Genomic DNA, 25,878 nt, shown 5'->3' with positions numbered 1-25,878 from the left:
AACTGATAGATCCGCCCCTGGCCCAAGCTGCCGAGCTTTGCGCAGGGACGCGCTCCCTCTTAGGGAATTTGGCGCGCGCTCGCGCACGGGACAGAAGCAGCTCCCCGTCGGGGAAATCTGTCAGTGCGCACAGAGGGCTCCCTTTCGGGGAATTTGGGGGAATTTGGCTCGCGGGGCACAGCTCCCCCTTCGGAGATTCTTAAAAGCGTGCACAGAGGGGCTTCCCTTTGGGGAATTTGGCGCGCAGGACGGACTCCGCCCCCCTTCTGGGACTTTGGGAGAGTGCACTGAGCCGGCTCACCTTCAGGTTTTTAAGAATGTGCGCTCTAGCCGGTTTGGCTCAGTAGAGAGAGCACACACAGGACGCAGCCCCACTTCAGGGAATTTGGCACGCCGGACACAGCTGCCTGGGATCCCTGACTCACAGCGCATTCACACTAAGAGCCAGCGACCCCAATTGTTGGTGCGTGCACACACAGGGACCCTGATTCTCAACGAGAAACCGCACAAGGCAACAGAGACTTTGACACTCGAGTCTTGGTGCAGACACAGGGAAACTCTGACTCCTGGCACATGCTAAGGATCTCATTCTCGGCACATACCAACAGTGTGGTGCAGACAGGGCCCCTGATTCTAAATGTGCACACGAGACCACACGGAACACTGGGGACACTGATCCTGGGCAAGTTTGGTTCCCACCAACCAAAGACAGTCACACGTCCTAGTGTCAGAGCACTTCAGTGAAACTAGGGTGGAGCGAAGTCCCCACAGCACACGGCCCAGGTCCACGCAAACAGAAGCTTGAGCTTTCTGGTAATAGCCAGAATGGGGAAACGAAATAACTCACAGAGGAAAGAAAATGTGGAGTCGCCAAGAAAGGAAATTAGTGAAAATGAAGCTTGCAACATGACCGAAAAGGAGTTCAGAGTAATGGTCATGGAATTTATACATCGGATGGATGAGAAAATCAACAACTTATGCAAGAATCAGGAAGAAATGAAAAGTGATATAGCTACAATCAAAAACACCATGGAAAGTTTCAACAGTAGATTACAAGAAGCAGAGGACCGAATTAGTGAGTTAGAAGATCAGGTACAGAAACAAGCTCAAGCTGAACAGCAATTGGAGAAAAAAATTAAAAAGCAGGAGGAAAGCCTAAGGGAGCTTCGGGACAACATGAAACGAAGTAACATGCGTATAATAGGGCTGCCAGAAGGACAAGAAGAGCAGCAGGGATTAGAAAATCTATTTGAAGAAATAATGACAGAAAACTTCCCGGATATGGGAAAGATAAAAGTTACGCAAGTAAAGAGAGTCCCAAGCAGGATCAACCCCAAAAGACCCACACCAAGACATGTCATAATTTCAATGGCAAATATAAATGATAAAGAGAGAATCCTAAAGGCGGCAAGAGAGAGACAGAGAGTTACCTACAAAGGAACACCCATCAGATTGTCAAATGATTACTCATCAGAAACACAACAAGCTAGAAGTGAATGGAAGGAGGTATACAAAGTATTGCAAAGCAAAGGACTGAATCCAAGAATACTATATCCAGCAAGACTATCAATCAAAATTGAAGGGGAAATCAGGAGCTTTGCAGACAAAAAAAGCCTCAGGGAGTTTATCACCACCAAACCAGCAATGCAAGAATTGCTAAAGGGAATACTGTAAAAAGAAGAAATAAACAGGTAAGAAGGAATACAGACACAAAAATAGATATGACTGCAAACAAATACCTTTCAGTAATAACTTTAAATGTAAACGGACTAAATGCTCCAATCAAAAGACATCGAGTAGCTGAATGGATAAAAAAACACGACCCATATATATGCTGTCTACAAGAGACCCACCTCAGAACAAGAGACTCACACAGATTGAAAGTGAAGGGATGGAAAAATATCTTTCAGGCAAATGGAAATGAAAAAAAAGCTGGGGTAGCAATACTTATATCTGACAAAATAGACCTCAAAGTAAATGCCATAACAAGAGATAAGGAAGGCCACTTCATAATACTAAAGGGAGAAATCCAACAAGAAGAAATAATTCTGGTAAACATATACGCTCCCAACATAGGAGCACCCAAATACATAAAAAAACTCCTGGAGGATATCAAGGGAGAGATTAATAGCAACACAATCATAGTAGGAGACTTTAATACCCCACTATCACCACTGGACAAATCCTCTAAACAAAAAATCAGCAAAGAAACAGCAATCCTAAATGACTCACTAGACCAGATGGAATTAATTGACATCTTCAGAACATTTCACCCCAAAGCCACAGAATATACATTCTTCTCAAGTGCACATGGGTCATTTTCAAAGATAGACCATATGCTGGGTCACAGGCAAAGTCTCTTCAAATTCAAGAAGATAGAAATTATATCAAGCATCTTCTCAGATCACAGTGGCATAAAACTGGAAATCAACTACAATAAAAACAATCCAAAGAAATCAAACACATGGAGACTAAACAGCATGCTATTAAACAAGGACTGGGTCACCAGAGAGATCAAGGAAGAAATAAAAAACATCATGGCAACAAATGACAATGAAAACACAACAATCCAAAATCTATGGGACACAGCGAAAGCAGTCTTGAGAGGGAAGTTCATAGCTCTACAGGCCTATTGCAAAAAACAAGAAACAATGGTAATAAATTACTTAACCCTACAACTCAAAGAGCTAGAAAAAGAGCAGCAAGAAAAGCCCAGTGTTACCAGAAGGAAGGAAATAACAAAGATCAGAGCGGAGATAAATGACATAGAGACCAAAGAAACAATACATAAGATCAACAAAACCAAGAGCTGGTTCTTTGAAAGGATAAACAAGATTGATGGACCTCTAGCCAGGCTCACCAAGAAGCAAAGAGAGAGGACCCAAATAAACAAAATCAGAAATGAAAGAGGTGAAATAACAACAGACCCCGCTGAGATACAAAGGATTGTTACAAAATACTACAAACAACTCTATTCCAACAAACTGGACAATCTGGAGGAAATGGACATATTCCTAGAAAAATATAACCTTCCAAAAATCAATCAAGAAGAATCTAAACAGCTCAATAGGCCAATAACTATGGACGAAATTGAAGCAGTCATCAAAAAGCTTCCAGCAAACAAAAGCCCGGGGCCTGATGGCTTCACAGGAGAGTTTTACCAAACATTCAAGGAAGAACTAAAACCTATCCTCCTCAGACTATTCCAAAAAATTCAAGTGGAAGGAACACTTCCAAGCTCCTTCTATGAAGCCAGCATCACCCTAATACCAAAACCAGATAAAGACAACACAATGAAAGAGAATTACAGACCAATATCCCTCATGAACATAGATGCCAAAATCCTCAACAAAATTCTAGCAAATCGGCTCCAGCAGTACATCAGAAAGATCATACACCATGATCAAGTAGGATTTATCCCAGGAATGCAAGGATGGTACAATATCCGCAAATCAATAAACGTGATACATCACATAAACAAATTGAAAGATAAAAATCACATAGTCATATCAATTGATGCAGAAAAAGCATTTGACAAAATCCAACACCCTTTCTTGATAAAAGCTCTCAACAAGGTGGGAATAGATGGCTCATACCTCAACATAATAAAAGCTATATATGATAAACCCACAGCAAACATCATACTCAATGGACAAAAACTAAAGACATTTCCCCTAAGAACAGGAACAAGACAGGGATGCCCACTCTCACCACTCCTGTTTGACATAGTACTGGAAGTATTAGCCATTGCAATTAGACAAGAAGAAGAAATAAAAGGCATCCAGATTGGAAAAGAACAAGTAAAGCTGTCTTTATTTGCAGACGACATGATATTGTACATAAAAAATCCGAAAGACTCCGTCAAAAAACTCATAGACTTAATAAATGAATTCGGCAATGTAGCAGGATACAAAATTAACGCCAAGAAATCTAAGGCCTTTCTATACACCAATAGTGAACTTACAGACAGAGAGACTAAAAAGGCAATCCCATTTACCATCGCACCAAAAAAATTAAGATACCTAGGAATAAACTTAACTAAGGAGGTAAAAGACCTATACACGGAAAACTACAGGACACTGAAAAAAGAGATAGAGGAAGACGTAAACAGATGGAAGAACATACCATGTTCATGGATTGGTAGAATCAACATCATTAAAATGTCCATACTACCCAAAGCAATCTATAGATTCAATGCACTCCCCATTAAAATACCAACGGCATATTTCACAGACCTTGAAAGAACTCTCCAAAAATTCATCTGGAATAAAAAAAGACCCCGAATAGCCACAGCAATCCTGAGAAAGAAGAATAAAGTAGGAGGGATCTCAATACCAGATTTCAAGCTGTATTACAAAGCCACTGTTCTCAAAACAGCCTGGTACTGGCACAAGAACAGACATATAGATCAATGGAACAGAATAGAGAATCCAGATATTGACCCAAACCACTATGCTCAATTAATATTTGACAAAGGAGGCATGAACATACAATGGAATAAAGACAGTCTCTTCAATAAATGGTGTTGGGAAAATTGGACAGATACATGCAAAAAAATGAAGCTTGATCACCAACTTACGCCATACACAAAAATAAACTCAAAATGGATACAGGAATTAAACATAAGACGGGAAACCATAAAAATACTAGAGCAATCCACAGGCAGCAAAATGTCAGACATATGCCAAAAGAAATTCTTCACTGACACTGCCCCTAGGGCAATGGAAGCTAAAGAGAAAATTAACAAATGGGACTACATCAAAATAAAAAGCTTTTTCACAGCAAAAGAAACCATCAACAAAACAACAAGAAGGCCCACTGCATGGGAGAACATATTTGCAAATGGCATCACTGATAAAGGTTTAATCTCCAACATCTACAGGCAGCTTATACAACTTAATAAAAGGAAGATAAATGATCCAATAAAAAAATGGGCAACAGACCTAAATAGAATCTTTTCAAAAGAAGACAGAAGGAAGGCCAAGAGACACATGAAAACATGCTCAACGTCACTAATTATCCGAGAGATGCAAATCAAAACAACAATGCGGTACCATCTCACACCTGTCAGAATGGCTATCATCAACAAATCAACAAACGACAAGTGTTGGCGAGGATGCGGAGAAAAAGGAACCCTCGTGCACTGCTGGTGGGATTGCAGACTGGTGCAGCCACTGTGGAGAACAGTATGGAGTTTCCTCAAAAAACTGAAAATGGAACTCCCATTTGACCCAGTAATCCCACTCCTGGGAATATATCCGAAGAAACTAGAAACACCAATTAGAAAGGATATATGCACCCCTATGTTCATAGCAGCGCAATTCACCATAGCTAAGATTTGGAAACAGCCTAGGTGCCCGTCAGCAGATGACTGGATCAGAAAACTGTGGTACATCTACACAATGGAATACTATGCTGCCATAAAAAAGAAGGAATTCTCATCATTTGCAGCAACCTGGGAGGAATTGGAGAACATTATGTTAAGTGAAATAAGTCAGTCAATGAAAGAAAAATACCACATGATCTCACTCATTTATGGATAATAAAGAACATTATAAACTTGAACAAAAAGATAGATACAGAGACAGTAAAGCATCAAACAGACTGTCAAATTACAAGGGGAAGGTTAGGGAGAGGTGGGGGAGATAAGAGATCAATCAAAGGACTTGTATGCATGCATATAAGCATAACCAATGGATGCAAAACTCTGGGGGGTGGGGGCATATATGGGAGTGGGGTGTGGGGAGGGCAATGGTAAGATATGTACACATATAATACCTTAATAAAAAAAAAAATAAATAAAAATAAAAAAAAATAAAATAAAATAAATGGAACGTAGTGTGGCAAGGAAGGATGGGTTAAAAAAAAAAAAAAAAGTACTTTCCCTCAATATTAAACAGAGATGTGCACTATGAAAGGGAAACTTCTATCTATCCTCTAGCTTCATTGTGCCTTCTCTCCTGACAATATCAGAAGGTTCATGAATATCGGAAGAACCTTCTCTCTCTAGAGAGAGAAACAAAAGCAGAGAATTCCAAGGACCCATTCATTCTTCACTATGAGGACTTGCGGGGACATTTCTCCAAGGTCTTAGTATCAGAAAAGCATGATTTTTCCTAAAGAACTGCCTTATTGAATACAGAATTCCATGCATCCCTCTTCGCTTTAGGACAACAAGTAAGCTGCAGGTCAAATGTCTGGTCCTCTGTTAATAAGCATTAGATGATATGGAGTTTCTTTCAGTTTGATCATCTTGCCCCAGTTATATTATCTCCCTATTTTTTTTCTTATCTCCCTAGTTTTAAACTCTCTGTATGATTACCTCATTCATTTATTTGAGCTTTACATATGCTGTATGCAAATAAATCCCCGTGGGCCATGGTGGTGTATAGAGTAAGGCAAACATGACCCCAAAAGATCACAGAATATTGGAAAGTCTCAATTGCTACTGACGAAATACAAACCACTCCGATCAGAGAAGAGAATCCCACGCCCAGTCTCTCGCACTTACCGTTGCTCGTAGCGCCTGAATAGCCTGATTTCGATGGAATCCCATGGAGGTGATGATAGATACAGTCTCCTCTGGAGGCTGGTTATCCAACCCAGTAGCACCAAAAACAGAGGCTCCAGCAGAGGCTGCTCCTCCGTAACCAGGCATGGTCAACGGTTCAGCAAAATCTGGGGAAAATAATCATGCTCAGAACTTTTTCTTTTTTTGATCTTAAAATAAACAACACTTCAAAGCCAAGAAGGAAGAATACCTGTAAAGTTACAATAATCAAGACAGTCAGTATTGGCATAAAGATAAACATATAGATCAACTGAACAGAATTGAGAGTCCCAAAATAAGCCCACAAATCCATGGTCAAATGATTCCCAACAAGGCTACCAAGAACGTTGAATGGGGTTAGGACAGTCTTCTCAACAAATGCTCTCAGAGAATTTCATATTCACAGGCAAAAGAATGAAGGCAGAACTCTACCTCACACCATATACAGAAATTAACTCAAAATGGATCATTGACCTAAATGTAAGAGCTAAAGCTACAAAACTCATAGAAGAAAACATATGAGTAATCTTTGTGACGTTGGGGTAGGCAATGGTTTCTTAGATACAACACCAAAAGCATAAGTGACAAAAGAAAAAAACTAGATAAATTACACCTCATCAAACTTAAAAACTTTTGTTTACAAAGATACCATCAAGAGAGTGAGAAGACAACCCACAGAATGGGAGAAAATATTTCCAAGTCATATATCTAAAGTACTTGTATTCAGAATACAAAAAGAACCCTCAGAACTCAACAATAGAGACAAATAACCTCATTAAAAATGGGCACAGGATATGAATAGACATTTCTCCAAAGATATATAAATGACCAATAATATGAAAAGATGCTCTATGTCATCAGTCGTTAGGAAAATGCAAATCAAAACTATAATGAGACACCACTTCACATCCACTGGAATAGCTACAATAAAAACAGTAATAACAAGGTTAGTGAGGATATGGAGAAATTGAAACCTTCATACATTGCTGGTGGGATGTAAAATGGTGCAGCCACTGTTGAAAACAATTTTGCAGTTCCTCAAAAAGTTAAAGATAGAGTCACCATATGACACAGCAACTCCTCTCAAGAGAAATGAAAACATGTCCACACAAAAATTAGTACACAAAATAGTTATAGCCACATTATTCACAGTAGCCAAAAAGTGGAAACAACCCAAGTGGCCATCAACTGATCTATAATAATAAAAGCATAATATGCTAATTAGACTGGGCATCCTTCTGGACGACCTTCCAGACGAAGCCAGGCTGTGAGGAAAGCCTGGGTCCCGGGTGCTGGAGGGAAGCCGGTGCCAGAAGATGGGGGAAGGAAGGCCTACTCTTGCATGAGTTTCATGCATCGGGCCGCTAGTAAAAGGATAAATAAAATGCAGTGTGTCTATACAGTAAAATATTATTCAGTCATAAGAAGAAATGAAATACTGATATATGCTACAACATAAATGAACCTTAAAAGCATTATGCTAAGTGAGGGGAACTATACACAAAAAATCTTGTATGTTTCCATTTGTATGACAGGCTCATGTCTTCACGCACATTTGTCTATTTCAAGTCTTCATCCTCTCCTCGGTAGAAGTATATCCCACATCTTTCCAGTGGTCTGAATTATATCTCAACCAAGATATTACTTAAAAATAAGAGGAAAGGCAAACACTGTGACTTGGCTCCACAGGCAAAGGCAGCCCCCCCTCCCCCCCCCACACACACACACACACACTGCAGCAGACTGTGAGCTAAAAACTCATTTGGGGAACAGATCTGGAGAGTATGGAAGGACCAAGGCTTAGTTAACATCACTGAGTTCTGCATCAGACTCGAAAGTCATTCCATTTCCGACCACCTACCTGGCTCCTCCATGTGAACAATGATCCAGTTGAAGGCCACCTCGGCTCCCATATTTCCAGTAAAGTACACAGCCTTCCGACATGCTTCTAGAGGGAAGCCCATCTCGGCCAGCTGCATCACCGATGACTCATCGATGTCTGAGGCTACAGAGCACAGCAGGACATTCTGGTGTAAAAAGGTAACTACCTTCCTGTCTTAGCGACTCTTCACCCCTTTATCCACCTGCTATCCAAAGAAAGTGCTATTTTGTTAGGTGTACAAATGGTGGTTTAACTTGGTTTTATTTGTTTCATTTGAAGCCATCCAAATATTAAATTACTTGAGTTGAGTTGACCTAAAGCTTTGCCCTCAATAGGAATCATGATGATCACCTGGTCAACCCAAGCACTGAAAAACAATTCTCTAATTTTGTATGGGGGGTTTAGTGTATTCCCAGAACCATGTCAGCCTCTCAGATCATGCTCAAGACCTCTACAGCAGCCTCTCCTAGGACTGAAATTGGAAGAGAAAAGCATTATCTACGGGTCAAAAAGGCTGTTCCTTAAATCTCACGGGAAGCTATAGCAGGCCTTTAGGTATATCAGCAATCAAAGGAAGTAATCAATTCTGGGAAATGGAGAGCACAAATGTTAACAATAGTTCATCTCCAGAAAGGCTTTGTAGACAAAAATATTCAGTGTATTTAGCGCTAAACACTCCCTCTTTCTCCTAATTATTATCTAAATACTTAGTATAAATAGTGTATTCTTAATTTTTTTTTAGAAAACCAAGAATATCAGCTCCCACAGGATTAAAGGAAATAAAAAGCTATAAAATTAACACACAATCCAATGACACTAACAGCCTTGAGAGTATTAATACTACCATATCATGCCAGACGTGCGTCTTCATTATGTGTCCAGCATCAGGAGCAAAAAGGTGACTGGCAACTGTCCTCTCATTGCAAGAAGAGGCATCCTCATGTGGCCAGAGAAGAAAGGAATGATCCCCATTCATTCATGAGGAAACAGGCTCAGAGAAGTTAAGTAAATGATTCTGGGTCACACAGTCATGAATGGCAGAGCCCAATTTTCCAACCCAGGGCTGATTCGCTCTCATGCTAATGGTCACTCTCGTGAGCTACAGGGACACTTAACCACCATTGTCACTGGTTTACATTTGCTACCTCAACTTGCAGACAAAGAATCATTTCCACTGAGGAAAAGCTATATATACACATGTACAGAACAATGCCCTTCTACTCAACCCCCTGGTTGTGTCAGGCCAACAACCATTGTAAGACACTAGGAAATTTTTCAAAAGATACATACGGTCTATCAGTTGGTTCATCAGGCGATCTGGAAATTAAGGAAGAGGGAATAAAATGAGACCAAACCATGGCAAAGTGTTTTTAGAAAAAGACCACCCCCACCTGACCAACATAAAGTCATTACAGTGAGGAGGGGAAATACCAGGTGTCAGGCATTTAGAGCAGATAAAACATGGTGCTCTGGTTATCATCATAATGAACTAAATCAGTTCTCTCCCTGTATTTCTAAAAACTCTATGTAATTACAAGCCGATGATTCTATTAAGAGCCTCAGAGAAAGCAGGAGCCGTGCTAATAAGCCAGCTTGTCCTTCTGTGATATTCATACTGATCTCTTCTTTCTTGAATTCCTTTCAAGAATCACCTGTACCCATAACACCGAATGTCCCACGTACAGGTCTCTCCACACTCTGTGCTTTCACATTTGATTAGCATTAGAGAACTATGGGACAAGATGCCTATCTGGAATCCTGTCTTGCTCCTCTTGGATTCACCTTACCCTCCTTGTGCACTCAAATTAGGTCACTAATAACATTCGCTGCTCATGTGATGAAAGGCCTTTAGTAGAGGGGCCTACAGTGCTCTATCACTATGACTTATTCCACTTAATTAACTTTTTTAAGGAGGTGAACAGTAAACAGGTGAGCAAACAAAGCCAGAATGAAACTGGTTTCATCAGAATAAATGAGCTAATCATGGAACCAAGATTTTTCAGCGCTGTCCTTGGAACCACGAAGGTGAGGCAACTATTTTTTGCACATCCTTTTCCCTTCAAAAGTGAAGCATTATGAACAATGAATGACTTATCATTCACAGAGTGAAAGAGAAACTCAAACCACTCTCTTGCTATGAAGCAGTGAGGAAGTTGGGAAGGTGAGATGTGGGCCAGATGTTTAAAACCAACACACACAGTTGAATGTCCCCTTCCGGTTGTCCAAAGGTATTCCGAGAATGACACAGCTCCCCTAGACTAGGAGCCTACTGAAAACACCCTCTTCCTCCCCTACACGTCCATTTGGGGAAGTGGAGAGAAGAAGGTAAAGCCTTAGGCAACATAATCTAAAAACTTCCTGGAGCTTGGCTGCCCTCTGTTGCCACAGGTCCCTTTCAACTACTTGAGATGGGTCTGTGCCTCTTCCCACATCTATTTTAAGTTTACGGTTGCATCCAGGCCTCACTTCTGTGTGCCTATGGTGGGTTACATCAGAGGAAGGCAGCCAAGGCACAGCAGAATGGTGGAAGAAAAGTGACTATTCCAGCAGACTAGGGTAGCGGGAGGGGTAGAGAATGTCCTCCTGAAGATGATACCTTTTGAGTCATCAGGAATGACGATGGGGGGGCTGATGTCCGGAAGTTCCTCCTCTCCTGGCTGTAACCCCCTGGCTCGGAGATGGCTGATATCAAGTAGGTCTGGCATATCAATAGAAACATCTGCAAAATGAGAACGATTACATACACTGGATTCTCTAAAAATCTCACAATCACCTCCTAAAATCAGCACCACTGACTCTACATGCATGTGTCTAGGCAGAGGTAAGGGAAGCTTTGCCGTTCCCCGGAGTGATCACTGGGCCGGCAGACTCATCAAGACTGATTAGATTTTAGCGGAGAACCAGGGGAAAGTGCAGAGGGTGGCTGGATTTCACACTGAACAAGAACAAATGGAATAAGCCAGGGGTCACACACCGACACCCACAGACCATTTGTAGCCCAGAAGCTTTCTGTGTGATGTGTTTAAAATTTTTTTTTCAGCAAAAAAAATTCCAACTCTTAAATCCAAGATTTTAATGTAGAAATGTGGATTTCCAGCTTATTTTGAAAACAAAACTGTAGCACTTTCTCATATGGGTGCCCTCTGTGACAGTCTGTCACAGACCTCGCCACTTCCTATTGCCCCATGACCCTGGGCCTCATATCTGTGCTGTTCTGATTCTTACAGTAGAAAAATGTTTTTCTAATCCATGTCTTTATTCAAAGTGGGATCCCGAAGAAAGACCAAGAGAGCTAGCTACATGTCTCTTATACCCATCCCATTTCTTTAATTTACGTTATCACCCTGTCCTCATTAGACATGTGAGTTTGTAACCCCTAGTTTGTGCCTTTTCTCAGATCATGATGAGTAATGTGATTTAACTAAGGTAATAAATAAAAAATGAAGTTTTAAATAAATTAGTTGAATCTCAAGTCCTGGGTACATTTTTTAGCTTCTCAGTTCAGTTGTTCTTGTGTTGACTAACATACAAAATTTATCAGTCTAATATCCTGTTGAGATTTAGTATTGCAGATATTCAGATATAATAATAAATGGGTTCAAATGTTGTAGGGTGTGTGTCTTGGGCTAGCAAACAGAACCTAAACATAGGATCCCCCAACCCCATTATGATGCCAGGTATATCAATCCTACCACCCAAAGAAAAAGCTTAGTTTAAAAAAGTTTGTAATCTTAGAGGACAGCAAAAACAAACATAATGTCTGACCTACAAAATCAATACAATTGTTCCTCAGCAGAAAAAATGCAGGTTCATTAAAGAAAGCTTTGGAACTCCTTTAAATTCAGCAAGTCTATGAAATCTTATCTGGATTTTTGTTCCTTTCTAGGAATTCCAAGAACAAAGAAAAATAAGAACACTATGTCCAAAACAGTGCAAAGCCTTTAGAAGTCAGTTTTTTCCCCAGGTACTTAGATCCACGGAGGAAAGGCTACGTGATGGGCATCCTGCCCTCCTCCCTGCCCACAAAATCATTCCACAGGAAGAGTAAAAATCTGCCAGAGAATCAGTCACAGCCCGGCATAACGTCAAACAGGTGCTATGTAAACTGGTAGGGCTGGAGGGTTCTGGGAAATCACTCCAGCCGATTTTCCATTCTTTTTACCCATTCCCTCCAGACGAGCAGATGAGTGCTTAATTAACCAGTGTAAAGCCTGAGTGGTTGTTTTTTAAGTGCTCAAAAACATAAAAAGTTTAAAACACTGGCAAACAGTCTGAGGTACTGGCTTGAAAAAACAAAGAGGATAAAACTGGACCTCCTTCTATGCCACGAAGGAGGCTTGACTTGGCGTGGTGAACACACAATACATGATACAGATGATGTATTATAGAATTATACCCCTGAAACCTGTATAATTTCATTAACCGATGTCACCCCAATAAATTCAATAAAAAACAATAATCAATAAATACAAGTAAAAAATAAAACATAGTATTTAATGATTTAAAAAAGAAGAAATTGCCCTAGCTGATTTGGCTCAGTGGATAGAGCATTGGCCTACAGACTGAAGGGTCCTAGGTTCGATTCTGGTCAAGGGCACATGCTTGGGTTGTGGGCTCAGTCCCCAGGGGGGGCATGCAGGAGGTAGCCGATCAATGATTCTCTCTCATCATTGATGTTTCTATCTCTCTCTCCCTCTCCCTTCCTCTCTGAAATCAAATATATATTTTTAAAAAAGAAGAAATTACGAATCCCAAACCCCACTCCAGACCTGCTGAATCAGCATCTGCATTTACCAAGATCCCCAGGTAATCTGTATGCACTGCAATGTTTGGGACGCACTATTTATTGATTATGTGGGGGTCCTGTTTCACTCCTAGGGTCCACTCATGCCAGACCCCATTATTCGAGGGGTGCCAATTTTATCATCGGTGCTTATCAGATACTCTGAGTCAAAAGAGAAAGGTGGAAATAATGGGAAAAGAATGAAATGGAACTTTCCGGCAGCCAACCACTCATGGCTCTTTCACGTGCCATGTTTTTTAAATGGTTAATTTGATGTTTTAAGCAAAAGCATGCACAAGATACCTACCAAATTTTTTGGGAACCCAGTCAAGACCAAAAGTGAACTTCTTTATCTGCACTACCAAGTATTCAGGGAATGAGGCAAAGCGAGATGTTCTGGGAAACACAAGGGGATTGTATCAGTGAAACAGACAGTCAGGATTGTGAGCACAGTTCATGAAGCATCACCTTTGTCTGAGGCACATCTTCAGTCCGCGCCTGGGCCAAGTGCAGGAACAGCAGACAGACGTAAGCGCACACACTCAGCCACTCCTGCTCATTCATCCTGGCCTTTTTATGAACGTGCTAGAATGCTGTCCTTTGAGAATGACTTTGGACCCATTGCCAAATTATTACTTTTACTTTGCTGTGGCCTTTTATATTTCTGAAAAGTGCTTTTCAACCAGTTTTCTCTAAAACCCTTGATGAAATTTAGTATATACATTTGTAGGTGTGTGAGGACATGAATGCATTATGTGGGGGGTTTTGTACATTCAGTATTATTTTGCATTAGTTTCAGGTGTACAGCGGAGTGGTTAGATAATCACATATTTTACAAAGTGTTCCCCCTAATACTTCAAGTACCCACCTGGCACCAAAGTTATTACAATATTAATAACTATATTCCCTGTGCTGTATTTTACAACCCCGTGACTGTTTTGTAACTACCAAATTATACTTTTTAACTCCTTTACCTTTTGTATTATGAGTTTGTATATGGGGTTTGTAAAAGCTCCCCAAGCAATCCTGACACACTCCCGCCTCCGCTCCCACCGAGAATCGCTATCTTACAGCACAACGTTGGCATAGGAGGGGTCTTTGGAGCTTTTGTTGAGGTTGACTGTTGGAAATGCCAGGGCCTCATTAACATACCACTGCACCTAAATCCAAGGTCACACAGATCCTAGAGGTATATATATTATGCGTAAGAAAGGCTGAATTGCCTGGAATTGAGTTTGGCAACTTTATGCACAGACTATTCAATGTGCACACCTAATTCATACCCTGGTTCCAACTCATTCTCTCAATATTTATCATCTTAGTTATAACAATCATTTCTATTTCAGTGTCAATGTGAATGTGGTAGGTATATGTAAAAAATAAAATGAGCTGTAGACAGGTACCATAGCTAAAACAAAAAATTCTAGAAGAGCCTTTCTGGAAACTCCACTTTCCATATCTAAGTGAGTGCCTTCTACCTGGACTGTATTCTCCCAGAATTCAGAAAACAAATGCAAATCACTGCTGCCCCCTAGTGCAGAAGAGAAGTCGCAGTACAGAGACAGAGCACTGTCCAAAAAGAGTTGAACTCTGGTGGGTCCTGGATATGCTACTTAATTCATTCCAAATTTGAGCAAATCACAGACCCTCCCTGAGGCTCCATTTTTTTCACATCTACAAAATGGATTTATTAGTAATATCTACCGGCTAGGACTGTGCAATGTTCATAAAATTATGTGAAACTGCTTGGCACACTAGAATGTACCACTATCTATACCTAAGGAATTAATATGATCATTTTGTCATGAAAGAGCTAGACTCCATGAGGCCTTGGACATGACTCAATGTGTCATTGACCTGTATTTTGCCTGAGGTGAAATGTCACTGCTCTTCATCTCAAATTCTCCATCACAGTTATGGCAGAGGGGACCAGGCAATAACATAAGGAAGCTCTTCAAAAAAAAACTGGAGCTTAACCATCCTAAGGAATGGATCTATTATAACCCTGGTTCACTCTCCAGAAATTACATATTATCTCTAGTTAAGTTTTCCTATTTCTGAGAGGCAGTAATAAACACCATTCTTACTTAATTATAGCCAAGTCCTCAATTGCACCAAAAACCAAGAAACTCCATCTGATATGTTTAACTAATGTAAAAAATGTAACTTCTCAGGCCTTTTTCTCTTACCACATTGGCTTCCAATCTGAAAAACATATAACAGTGAAATCAAGCAAAAGTCATTAATAAATCAACGATTTCTGAAATGTGGTTGAGGAGCCCCCAGGCTCTTGTAGTTGCTCTGTGGTCCATGTCTGGGTGAAGTATCAGCTGGTAAGTATTACCATGGACAGGGGACAGGGTTAGGGGAGCAGAGCATAATTTAACATTCTTATGAGTAACTACCCATCTAAGAGTAGCAGAAAGCAGTTAGATGATGTCCACATTATATTTGCCCTGTTGGGTAAATATTTTTTATTCATCTTTGTAAGCTCCACAAGTCTCAAGTCGAATCACACATGTAGTAATGGTTAAATATATATAAGGAAATAAAATGAGCTAAGACATGTAAAATGCTTAGAACAGTGTCTAACCTCGTTACTGTTGTCTATTGACAACCTATTATCATTATTTAAAATATATCAATTGTTGACAGTCGGCATGGCTCAGTGGTTGAGCGTCGATCTATGAACCAGAAGGTCACGGTTCAATTCCCAGTCAGGGCACATGCCCGGGTTGCAGGCTCGATCCCCGGTGTGGGGCATGCAGGAGGCAGCTGATCAATGACTCTCTCTCTCTCTCTCTCTCTCTCTCTCTCTCTCTCTCTCTCCCCACCCTTCCTCTCTGAAATCACAAAAAAATATATTAAAATATATATCAATTGTTCATTAATTACAATTAAGGCAAAAATATTGTGTAAACCTTGTTAAGAAAATAAAAGCTGCCTCCTGTCCCCAAAATTAAGATTGTCTACTATATTAAAAACCTGACAACTAAAAAAAAAAGAAAGCAAAAACAATCCAATCCTTTCCATTAAGTATGGTAAAAATATGGTAATTATTCAACCACTCTCAAATTGTATAATCTAAGGCAAAAATAAAAGGGAAAGATAAAAATAACTGTAATGATGATTACAGCATATATTTACTCTGGGCCAGGCACTGTGCAAAGCACTTTATGTGGTTTATTTCACCTTAACCCTCCCCTAACCCTGTAAGGAAAGCACTATTATTATCCTCAGTTCACAGATAAGGAAACAGGGGTTTAAGGAGGTGAGTGAGGTCACTTGGCCAAAGTCACAGACCAGTAGATTCAACACTGGGGAGTCACTGCCACCTGTCCACCTAAAGTTTGTGTCCCGCAGCCCCACAGTGTGCCTGTCTCCTCATAAATGATAAAGTTCAAGCGAAAACGCTCCCTATGGCCCCTTAATCTGTGAGCTGCTTGAGGGCTAGGTTTATTCAACTCATCTCCTAGAACACACTAGGTGAGTGACAGTATTTGCTGAGTGAATGAAATTTCAAACACTAATATTCTTCCCAACACTGTCTGTTCAGGACCATTTAAGGAAAGGGTTTATATCTGGTCCATACTGACTCACGATCTACCAAGATCCTTCGGACTTCATTTGCCTCTTCCTGGACTTTCAGACCCTGGGTCTAACAACAAGAAAAGTTCAAGGCCCCAGATTGACATCATAAAGAGACAGTGTCTGAGTTATAGCCTATATTTCTGGAAAAAAGAAAAAAAATCTTTTAGGAACCCACTGAACTGGTTTCCCCAAAACTAATATTGGAAACATGATAAGGCATAATAAGAAATAAGCAAGGCTACTTAAAGATCATAAGGGGGTATGTATAAGCAAGCATGACGAGGGAGATGGGGCACTATCTATAATAATAAAAGGATAATATGCTAATTAGACTGGACAGCCGAAAGACCTTCCAGACATCCTTCTGGATGAAGCCGCTGTGGCAGGGGCCAAGGCAGAGGCGGTTAGGAGCAATTAGGCAAACAGGTGAGCAGTTAGGGGTGATCAGGCAGGCAGGCAGAGTGGTTATGGGTGATCAGGCAGGCAGGCAGAAGCAGTTAGGGGCAATCAGGCAGGCAGGCAAGTGGTTAGAGGCTATCAGGCAGGCAGGCGAAGGGTTATGGGTGATCAGGCAGGCAGAGTGGTTAGGGGTGATCAGGCAGGCAGGCAGAGTGGCTATGGGTAATTAGGCAGGCAGGCAGGAGAGTGGTTAGGAGCCAGCAGTCCCGAATTGTGAGAGGGATGTCCAACTGCCAGTTTATGCCTGATCCCGCAGGGATCCCTGCAGGATTGGGGCTAAACCAGCAGTCGGACATCCCCCAGGGGTCCTGGATTGCGAGAGGGTGCAAGCCGGGATGAGGGACCCCTCCCCTGCACGAATTTCATGCACCGGGCCTCTAGTATTATATAACCCGGGAAAATTAAGAGTTTAAACTTTGAAGTCAATCAACCTGAATGAGTCCCCAGTCTGCTACTTACTGGCCAATTACTTCTCCTTATATTTCTTCATCTGTAAAATGAGAATAATGGTACCTACCTCATAATACCGTATTTTCCAGCGTATAAGACAACTGGGTGTATAGAAGATTTTCCTGGGTTAAAAAGTCGTCTTATACGCCAGAAAATATGGTAGTACTAAAAAGACTAAATATAATTGATGGGAAGAGCTTAACACATGACCTGGAATTATTAATATGCAATAAAAAAGATAGTTGCTTTATTACCCTACAGCACTGTTTTCTCCTTCCCCACAAAGACCAGTTTTCAATTATTAACAATTATAATACATCCAGTATTGTTTTCATGTATATAAGAGTATGTGTATATGTAAAAGATGGAGAAAAAGGAAAACACGTTTAATATCTACTGTTACTGGATAGGACTAGAGCAAGCAGAAACCCTCCTCAGGGGTTCTAGATAGTGATGTTAGCACTGCCTACAACAAGCATGTCAAACTCAAAGGCTAACACGGGCCAAATAAAATGGCATGTGGCCTACAGCCCACGAGTTTGACATACTTGGCCTACAACTAAGTCTTAGTAGCATGTGAAGAGAAAATCAGGTCTGCAAGCATCGTTCCTTCATTGGAGGTGGGAGAAGGACACTGGGCGGTGACTTTGCCCTGGAGTAGAATATTAGCTGGGAAGTGACCACTAGCCCAGAGGTCAGAGGCTCCATGTCTGTGGAAAGCTAATGCCTTCCATACCCATTTTAAAGATGGGCCTTTTCCAGAGTCTCCTTCCTGCAGGCCCAGGGAGTGCGTCACACCCTGTGCTTCTAAGACTCGAATCCACTTTTCTGAAGAATGCTCTGCAGCTCACACCTGAGCTGAGGGCTTCCTAGGCTGCCGGGCCCTGGATCACTTCCACCTCCCACAAAGAGTCAGAATTAAAGCACAAAGAGTAAAGGATAACTGTTTGAGGAATCTTCAGCCTTTTGTCAATACTTAAAGTAAAAAACAAAACAAAAAATCAAGTCAACATGTTGTACACCTTAAACTTACACAATATAATATGTCCATTATATGTCAGTAAAGCTGGGGGGAAATAATTAAAGAAATTGTTTCTACCACTACTATTATGTATAGATATCTAACTGCCCCAAAGCTGTCTCCAAGTTGCAATGCAGTGAATACCGATGTTTGACATACCAGCTATTATCTGCAAGGACAGGTGTACGGCCGTGTGTGCGCGCGCGCGCGCGCACACACACACACACACACACCAAAAGAGAGTAATCCTAGGATGAAAACTTACGCTGCAATGGATAATTGATAACTGAATGAACTATTATTAATCCTCATTTGGATATGAAGACCCCTTTTTAAATTATTTTTTTAAATGTGGCCTTTTTTAGCTTTTGAAATAAATTCTTTCTGTTTTCCCATTTTTGTTATATGAGGTCAATCATCTAAAACAGAAATCCTGAGAGATGGCTGTCACAGAGAATATGTGATTTAAGTTTGACTGCTACTTGAGGTTGAGATAAAAACAGCCAGCAGTAGCTCTTCCATATTCCACTCACCTTCCCATCAACTAGAGCTCAAACATAGCCTAGAATAAAAATGGCCAAAGAAAATCTAAAAGTAGGGGAACTCCAAAGCCAGACTTTCAGATTTCCTCTCATTTTTGCCACTATAAGTACTCTTTTTCCAGTTATATAAAGTGTGTCAGCAAGGACTTCACTGTATAAAATTAACTAAGGTGTCAACTGAAGAAAGAAATGTTTATGTAGCGGATGAGGCTGACAATGTGGACCTAGAACCCCTCCTGCCTAAGTCCCGAGCAGCTCATCTGAACGCACTCAGGCGCCTCTAGAGCCACTTTGAGGGGCCCCGAGACCCCTGGCCTCCAGGTAGAAACACACTCAACCAAGTTTAAGCCAAATATTTAATTATGGATTAAAATCTATCACAGTGGAGTTTAAACATTAGAGACAGTCGTAAGTATTTTTGCAATTTCATTCATATCACTCTTGCCATGGGGGAGAAGGTACTTGGGTACACATTCTTGGCAAAAAAAAAAAAAAAAAGCAGCAAATTCTTAATAGAGGATAAACCACAACCTTGCTTTTCAAAAAAGAAAGCATTCCCTCCCTAGCACATAATATATAGAGTGTATACCTGTTTTATTGGACAGGTCTCATACAAGTGAGGTGTATAACGTCCAAGGTTGCGTGAATCATAATCCTATCTCACCACACATGAGCAAGCATGCACAGACACATACAATACCCTACCACCTCTCCCTTACCCCTGTTCCCACCGCTCAAGGCCGCCTCCCTATTCACCACCACCAAATAAGCACACGCATGTGCACGCGGGCATGTACACACACACACACACACACACACACACACACACTTACTTCACACCCGCAGACTTTGCCTGTAGGGCACTGCTCCAGAAATCATCCACGTTTTCTGGTTCAGAAAAGGCCTGGAGGCAGGCACTAAATGGTATCTTGGCACGAACCAATTCAGGAAGGGGTCTTCTGTTTGCTTCCGCTTCCCTTCTCGTTAACTCATAGGCGATCAGTTCATCTGAGAAAAAGAGCAAGCAAATTAAGGTCTTTGCGATCGCTCTTATCTTCTCAAAACGGAAAACACCCCCTTTGGACAGCCTTCGATGCAGGCTACTGGCCTGGGGCAGGGTTGCTTACGTGCCGCCCTTCCCGGATGGGAAAAGCATGCAGAGCGCTTGTTCTTGGGGTGTCTTTATAGTAGCGCTGACAGGCTGCATCGAGCCATTCCTATTTGTTTGCCTGTTCCTCTTTGAGACTAACGGGAGGGAACTGTGAACTCTGACCTATATGAGAGGTTTAGATCACGTGTGCGATGTAAGTGATGCTTGATCCTGGTCTGGCATTTGTCCAGAGGTCAAGGCTGGTTGAACCGAATGCCACCCTCCCATCACAAAGTCTTCACACAGAGAATTTCACACTGAAGGGAACCCGAGGGCTCACCTCTTCCCAGGCCCTTCTCAGTGATTAGAGGCCATAGAGGGTGTGGGCCACGGAGCAAAAGGAGCGATAAGGACCGCAGTTGCCCACAGCACACAGCCTGTGGTATTGGCATTGCCAAAACAAGTCCCGGGTCAGGTTACTCAGCACCTCAGACAGTAGAGTAACCAACCCAGAAGGCCTTTCTACACGCCCCCTGCCGAGTGGTTAAACGCCAAGGAAAAAAGAAGTGAGCACACTGGGACCTTCCCAAGGTCAGCCGATCAGCTCTTGGAAAACACCTGCAAGTCAAAATGTTATACAGATTTTGAATGGGCCTTTCTGGGAATTCCTTTTGTGTTAAAAAACAAATAAATCACTCCCAATCCTGTTTTTAGGCATACATACACTGAGTGGCCAGATTATTATGACCACTGAACGCAGGCCCGGTGCATGAATTCGTGCATGGGTGGGGTCCGGCCAGCCTGGCCAGGGGGAGGGGACATGGGCGGTTGGCCGGCCTGCCTGGTGGTTGAACTCCTGGTCGAGGGGACAATTTGCATATTAGCCTTTTATTATATATTACACTGAGTGACCAGATTATTATGCGTTCAGATATCAGAATAATCTGGCCACTCAGTGTATGTACTTAGGTGTTCTCTTAAACACATCTGACTATGATTTTTTTTTTCCAGAAAGGAAGTAAGAGGGAACGAGAGATAGAAACATCAACAATGAGAGAGAATCATTGATCGGGCGCCTCCTGCAAGAAGTAAGAGGGAACAAGAGATAGAAACATCAACGATGAGAGAGAATCACTGATCAGGCGCCTCCTGCCGATGGGTGATTGAGCCCACAACCTGGGCATGTGCCCTGACTGGGAATCAAACTGTGACCTCCTGGTTCATAGGTTGATGCTCAACCACTGAGCCACTGCACCCGGGCCTGACTATGATTTTAAAATTCACCTTCCAGTCCAACATCAGTTTACAATGTACTTATATCTAGGATGTTGGCGTTTGGTGTTCTCAATGTCCAGAGGCTAAATGATCAGTCTCCTTTTTGAACAAAATAATTACCACTCACAAATTATGAGCAGCCAGTCAGACAGGATCAGAGAACCGAGCAGAACATGTGAGTCAGTATCCCCGAGGTCGGCAGGAGAAAGCAATGAAGCCTAGTTCTAAAAAGGAAACAAACCACATGCCCTCACCCTCATTTCTATCCCTGATAAAGGGTAAAACTGTAAAAACGGGTGACAAGCTGCAGGAGCTTATAGAAAATGGAAATCATTTTACCTTGAAACCGCCAGAATCATCACTTTCCAATTAGCACAATAAAGTGACCACACACACACACACACACACAAAGAGTACGCATGAAGCTGTTGGACTTCACAGAAATGACCCATTCATAGGAGAGAAGCAACCTAGCACATATTTTGCCTTTTTCTGCTTCGAATAAGTGAATTCTAAGTAATATCATGTGTCGTTCTGCTTGGGGAGAACCAGATTAGACAGCCTGAAGGAACCTGCCCCTCAGACCCCAGCCTGGCGGCAATATCTCCGCCTTCTTCCTGCCTCCGAAGCCTGGAGGCCCCTCCAAAGGGCCTGGCGCCTGTAGCACTGCATCGTCTCTAAGAGGGACCAGAAAACGCGGATGCCGAAGCTGGATTATATCAAGAGACTACATCAAGAGGCTGCTGCTTGAATGTCTCACATCAAAAAATGCAGTTCTAGAGTGTGGAATCTCAGAGGGAAGGGAGCGGGGGAGGCAATCAACCAAAGACCTTGTATGCATATGTGCATAACCCACGGACACAGACAATAGGGTGGTGAAGGCCTGGGATGGAGGCGGGATGGAGGGGGTCAATGGGGGGAAGAGGGCATGTGTAATACTTTCAACAATAAAGATTTTTTTTAAAAATGCAGTTCTGATCATTTCCCTCAGACTTCATAGCACAGCTTATGAGTGATGACACCGTTAAAGACTTTTCCACATGTATACTTACAAATACCTTCCCCAGAATGAAGCTGTCTCCAAGCCAAAGAGTTGGTCAAATTTATAGGCACTGAAATAAGTTCCATCCATAGCCCTCCACAAAAGTCTGTGATGCATTTGATTCTCTGAAAGGCAATTAGGTGGCGACCGAGGAAAAGATGGAAAGAGACATGCAAACCAGGCCAGCGGGGCCGGGTCTCCGCCCAGCAGAACAGGCTTCTCGCACCGGAAGGAGCCCACGGCTCATGTCCCCCTCGGGAGCCATTACCTTTGTTGGTTGCTGCCTCCATGGCCACGGGTAACTGCATCAGGTAATCCACCCTCTCCGTGTAGCGGACTTTTCGGGTCTGACAGCACTGAATGCGTTCTTCCACCAAAAACCGGAAAACATCACTGGGATTTTCTGAGCCAATGCGGTTCCTCTGAAGGTCAGATTACAGCAGATTCGTGAATTTGTGAATATTAAGCCATAAATAAAAATTAGCGTAAAATCAAATATAGCTCTGATGTAAACATCAAATGATGTTACGAAACAATCCCTCTGGGACGTGCCATTTCACCAGAGTGCTTTAAAAGCAAAACACTGGTGTTTATCGGAAGTCCCCAAATGGGGGACTGGCTTAATAAAGTATGACTCCTCCTGTGAATTAATATTAGGCAGCAATTCCAAGTCATGGGAGAGGCACTGACCTGGATGGAGTTAGAAGAAAGGGGATGAAGGAGCCAAACTAAAGAGAAAGGGGCAAAACTAAAGGACCGCCCTGGGAAAAGCAAGGCCGTGTATATCATTATAACATGCATTCGAGTAAATTACACACAAGTAAAAAAGAAATCATGCTAAACTCAAATATGAATGAGATGGCAAAGCGTTCACAGCAGGTTAAGTGGAAAACGTTGCTTAGAAACAGCTCGTTTCTAAATGCACCTGGAAAATGCCTGGTGGATCAGACACCCAAATGCTAACACTGGCTGTCGGTAGGGGCTGCTATTACGGGTGATTTTTTATTTTGATATTCCCCTTTGTGCCTTTTTGTATTTTCCATAAAGAACACATTTGTAATCGGGGGGGGGGGGAGTTGTTTTTAACAGGGGGGGGGGGGCGGAAACCTTTAATTATGAATTCTTAGCGGCGTTTGAAAATCGCAGCATTTAACGTGACTCAGCTCTGCTGTGAGCAGAGTTTGGCCATCTCTGAGTGGTGGCAGGAGGGCAGCAAATACCACATGGGACTCTCAAGAAGCTTCGTCACCAAGAAAGGAAAAAGAACGGTGAGTGAAATAACTGACCAACACCCCTACAACACGTACAAGTTAAAAGGAGAACAGCAGACCCACCAGCGCCTAGGAAACGGGACATGAGGAGCGATCCCATCCCGTGGCTGGTGGAGCCTGGGCAGTGAGAGGTTTAGGTGAGGGAGCAGGGCACCCTTCTTACAGCCCTGCTGAGCAGTTCTGAAGGCGGCTTACTCACCTCTACCAGATTCACCAGGTGCAGGAAGAATTCCTGGGCATCCTGCTGTCTGTTGGAGGAGAATTCCGGATGACTCTTGCTTACAAAGGCCTTAAACATGCGTGGAGAGATCCCGTTCTGCTGAGGCTACAATATATAAATAAATCCAGCTCCCAATACTTGCATACACAGTAGCAACACTAAGTGGCAGGCAGAGTGGGGATCAGCATAAACCCTCCTTTGCAGGTGAGAAAACGGAAGCCCACAGAAGCTCCATGAGCACGCCCCGCCCCGTGCCAGGGGATGTTGGGTACATACCAGGCCCTGCACTCCGGACCTGATATGAGAACAGGATGGGACCCTTCCTGCTGAGTGCAAACTGAAGACATGATGAATATCCCACTCTCTACTATTGAAAGAGGAGGCACCGGGCCCATCCTCACAGGACTGGCTACCTGGCGGCCCACTGCAGAGCAGGCTAGGGATGCGTTAGGGAGGAAAGCGCTGCAGCATCTTCTTCGCTCCCCACGAGGGAATATGAGAGAACCCCTGGTAGACACTGGGGTGCCTGCAAAGAAAGGAAATGGGACTGCGCCCCCGTGACCTCTGCAGGGCTGCCCGGGCTGTTTCTGGAGAGGAGCGCAGGGAGTTGCCAGGAGGGTGCCCCTCGCCTAGGGGAGCAGAAGGACCTGGCTGCAGCTGCCAGGATGGCAGAGAGGAGAGGGAGGGGCTGGGACAACGTGGCAGGACAAGGATGCGTGAACTTCCCCAGGGGCTGAGAGGACAGCAGAGGCAGCCAGGCTCCTCGGGAAAGGACACTGCACAAGATGACGGGAGGCCGGCTGGCCAAGGAGCCTCGGGGCAGGAGGCGGTGGGGGGTTACAGGGTCAGCTGGACAGGGCATCAGGGAAGGTCCTCATGGAGGTGCCTGAGGGGGCAGGGGAGGCATCTCTAAAGGATGACTAATGTGCCCCACCCAAAGGCCGGCCATGACAGGAGTCACAAGCAGCCGGAGGGAGCCAAGCGCACCAGCTCGGCGAGAGGCCCTGCCTCTCCGCTCATCTCCCCAGCCCTTGATCCTGGCTCTGAGCGGCCAGAGGAGGAGGCAGGAAGCACAGAGGGGAAGCAAGGACAAAAATGCCAGAGGGTCACATGAGCTCATATGTGGGATATAACAAACAACATAAACTGATGAACAAAAATAGATCCGGAGACTATGAAACACTGATCAGATCGTCCAAGCTCAGAGAGAAGGGGGGGGGGGGGGGGGCGGGGAGTGGTAAGAGATCAACCAAAGGACTTGTATGCATGCATATTTGCATATCCAATGGACACGGACACTGGGGTGATGGGGGCTTGTCCTGGGGGGAGGGGGCGGGAGTGGTGGTGGCGGGGGGGGGCAATTGGGGGGAAAAAGGAGACATATATAATACTTTAAAACAATTTTTAAAAAAATGCCAGAGGGTGCCAATGCTGACCCTGCTGCACGCTATTTCTGAGACTCCTGAGTGTGGGGGGAGGGGGAGAAGCTTTAAACTGACTTTGATGCAAACTGGACTGTGTAATGCTGGTGATGTGCAGGAAATCCAGGCAATCTGCCTGAGCTGCTCTGAAGAGGCAAAGTGGGGAGAGACCACTCGCCTTGAGGACAGAGGTGGGCTCAGGAAAACGCCATTTCCTGAGTCCCCTCCAAGTTCAGCCCACCCACCTAACAATGGGGCTACATGTCGCCTCACTCAGTACA

The 25,878-nt window shown here is 43.0% G+C and overlaps 1 protein-coding gene across 1 annotated transcript in view; it reads right to left on the bottom strand.

Moving 5' to 3' along the window:
- The window catches only part of USP13 (ubiquitin specific peptidase 13), a 110,235-nt gene that overhangs the window by 19,556 nt on the left and 64,801 nt on the right, over positions 1 to 25,878 (bottom strand). The window contains exons 11-18 of the mRNA XM_079766743.1: positions 24,156 to 24,281; positions 22,954 to 23,107; positions 20,112 to 20,286; positions 13,523 to 13,611; positions 11,029 to 11,151; positions 9,723 to 9,749; positions 8,412 to 8,555; positions 6,512 to 6,678 (exon numbers count right to left, since the gene is read on the bottom strand). Coding sequence (XP_079622869.1) covers positions 6,512 to 6,678; positions 8,412 to 8,555; positions 9,723 to 9,749; positions 11,029 to 11,151; positions 13,523 to 13,611; positions 20,112 to 20,286; positions 22,954 to 23,107; positions 24,156 to 24,281 — 1,005 coding nt within the window. The remainder of the gene's footprint in view (positions 1 to 6,511; positions 6,679 to 8,411; positions 8,556 to 9,722; positions 9,750 to 11,028; positions 11,152 to 13,522; positions 13,612 to 20,111; positions 20,287 to 22,953; positions 23,108 to 24,155; positions 24,282 to 25,878) is intronic.

The sequence above is a fragment of the Cnephaeus nilssonii genome, assembly GCF_951640355.1.
Source record: "Cnephaeus nilssonii genome assembly, chromosome: 3".
NCBI classification, from domain to species: Eukaryota; Metazoa; Chordata; class Mammalia; order Chiroptera; family Vespertilionidae; genus Cnephaeus; species Cnephaeus nilssonii.
This window is presented reverse-complemented; position numbering and strand designations above follow the sequence as displayed.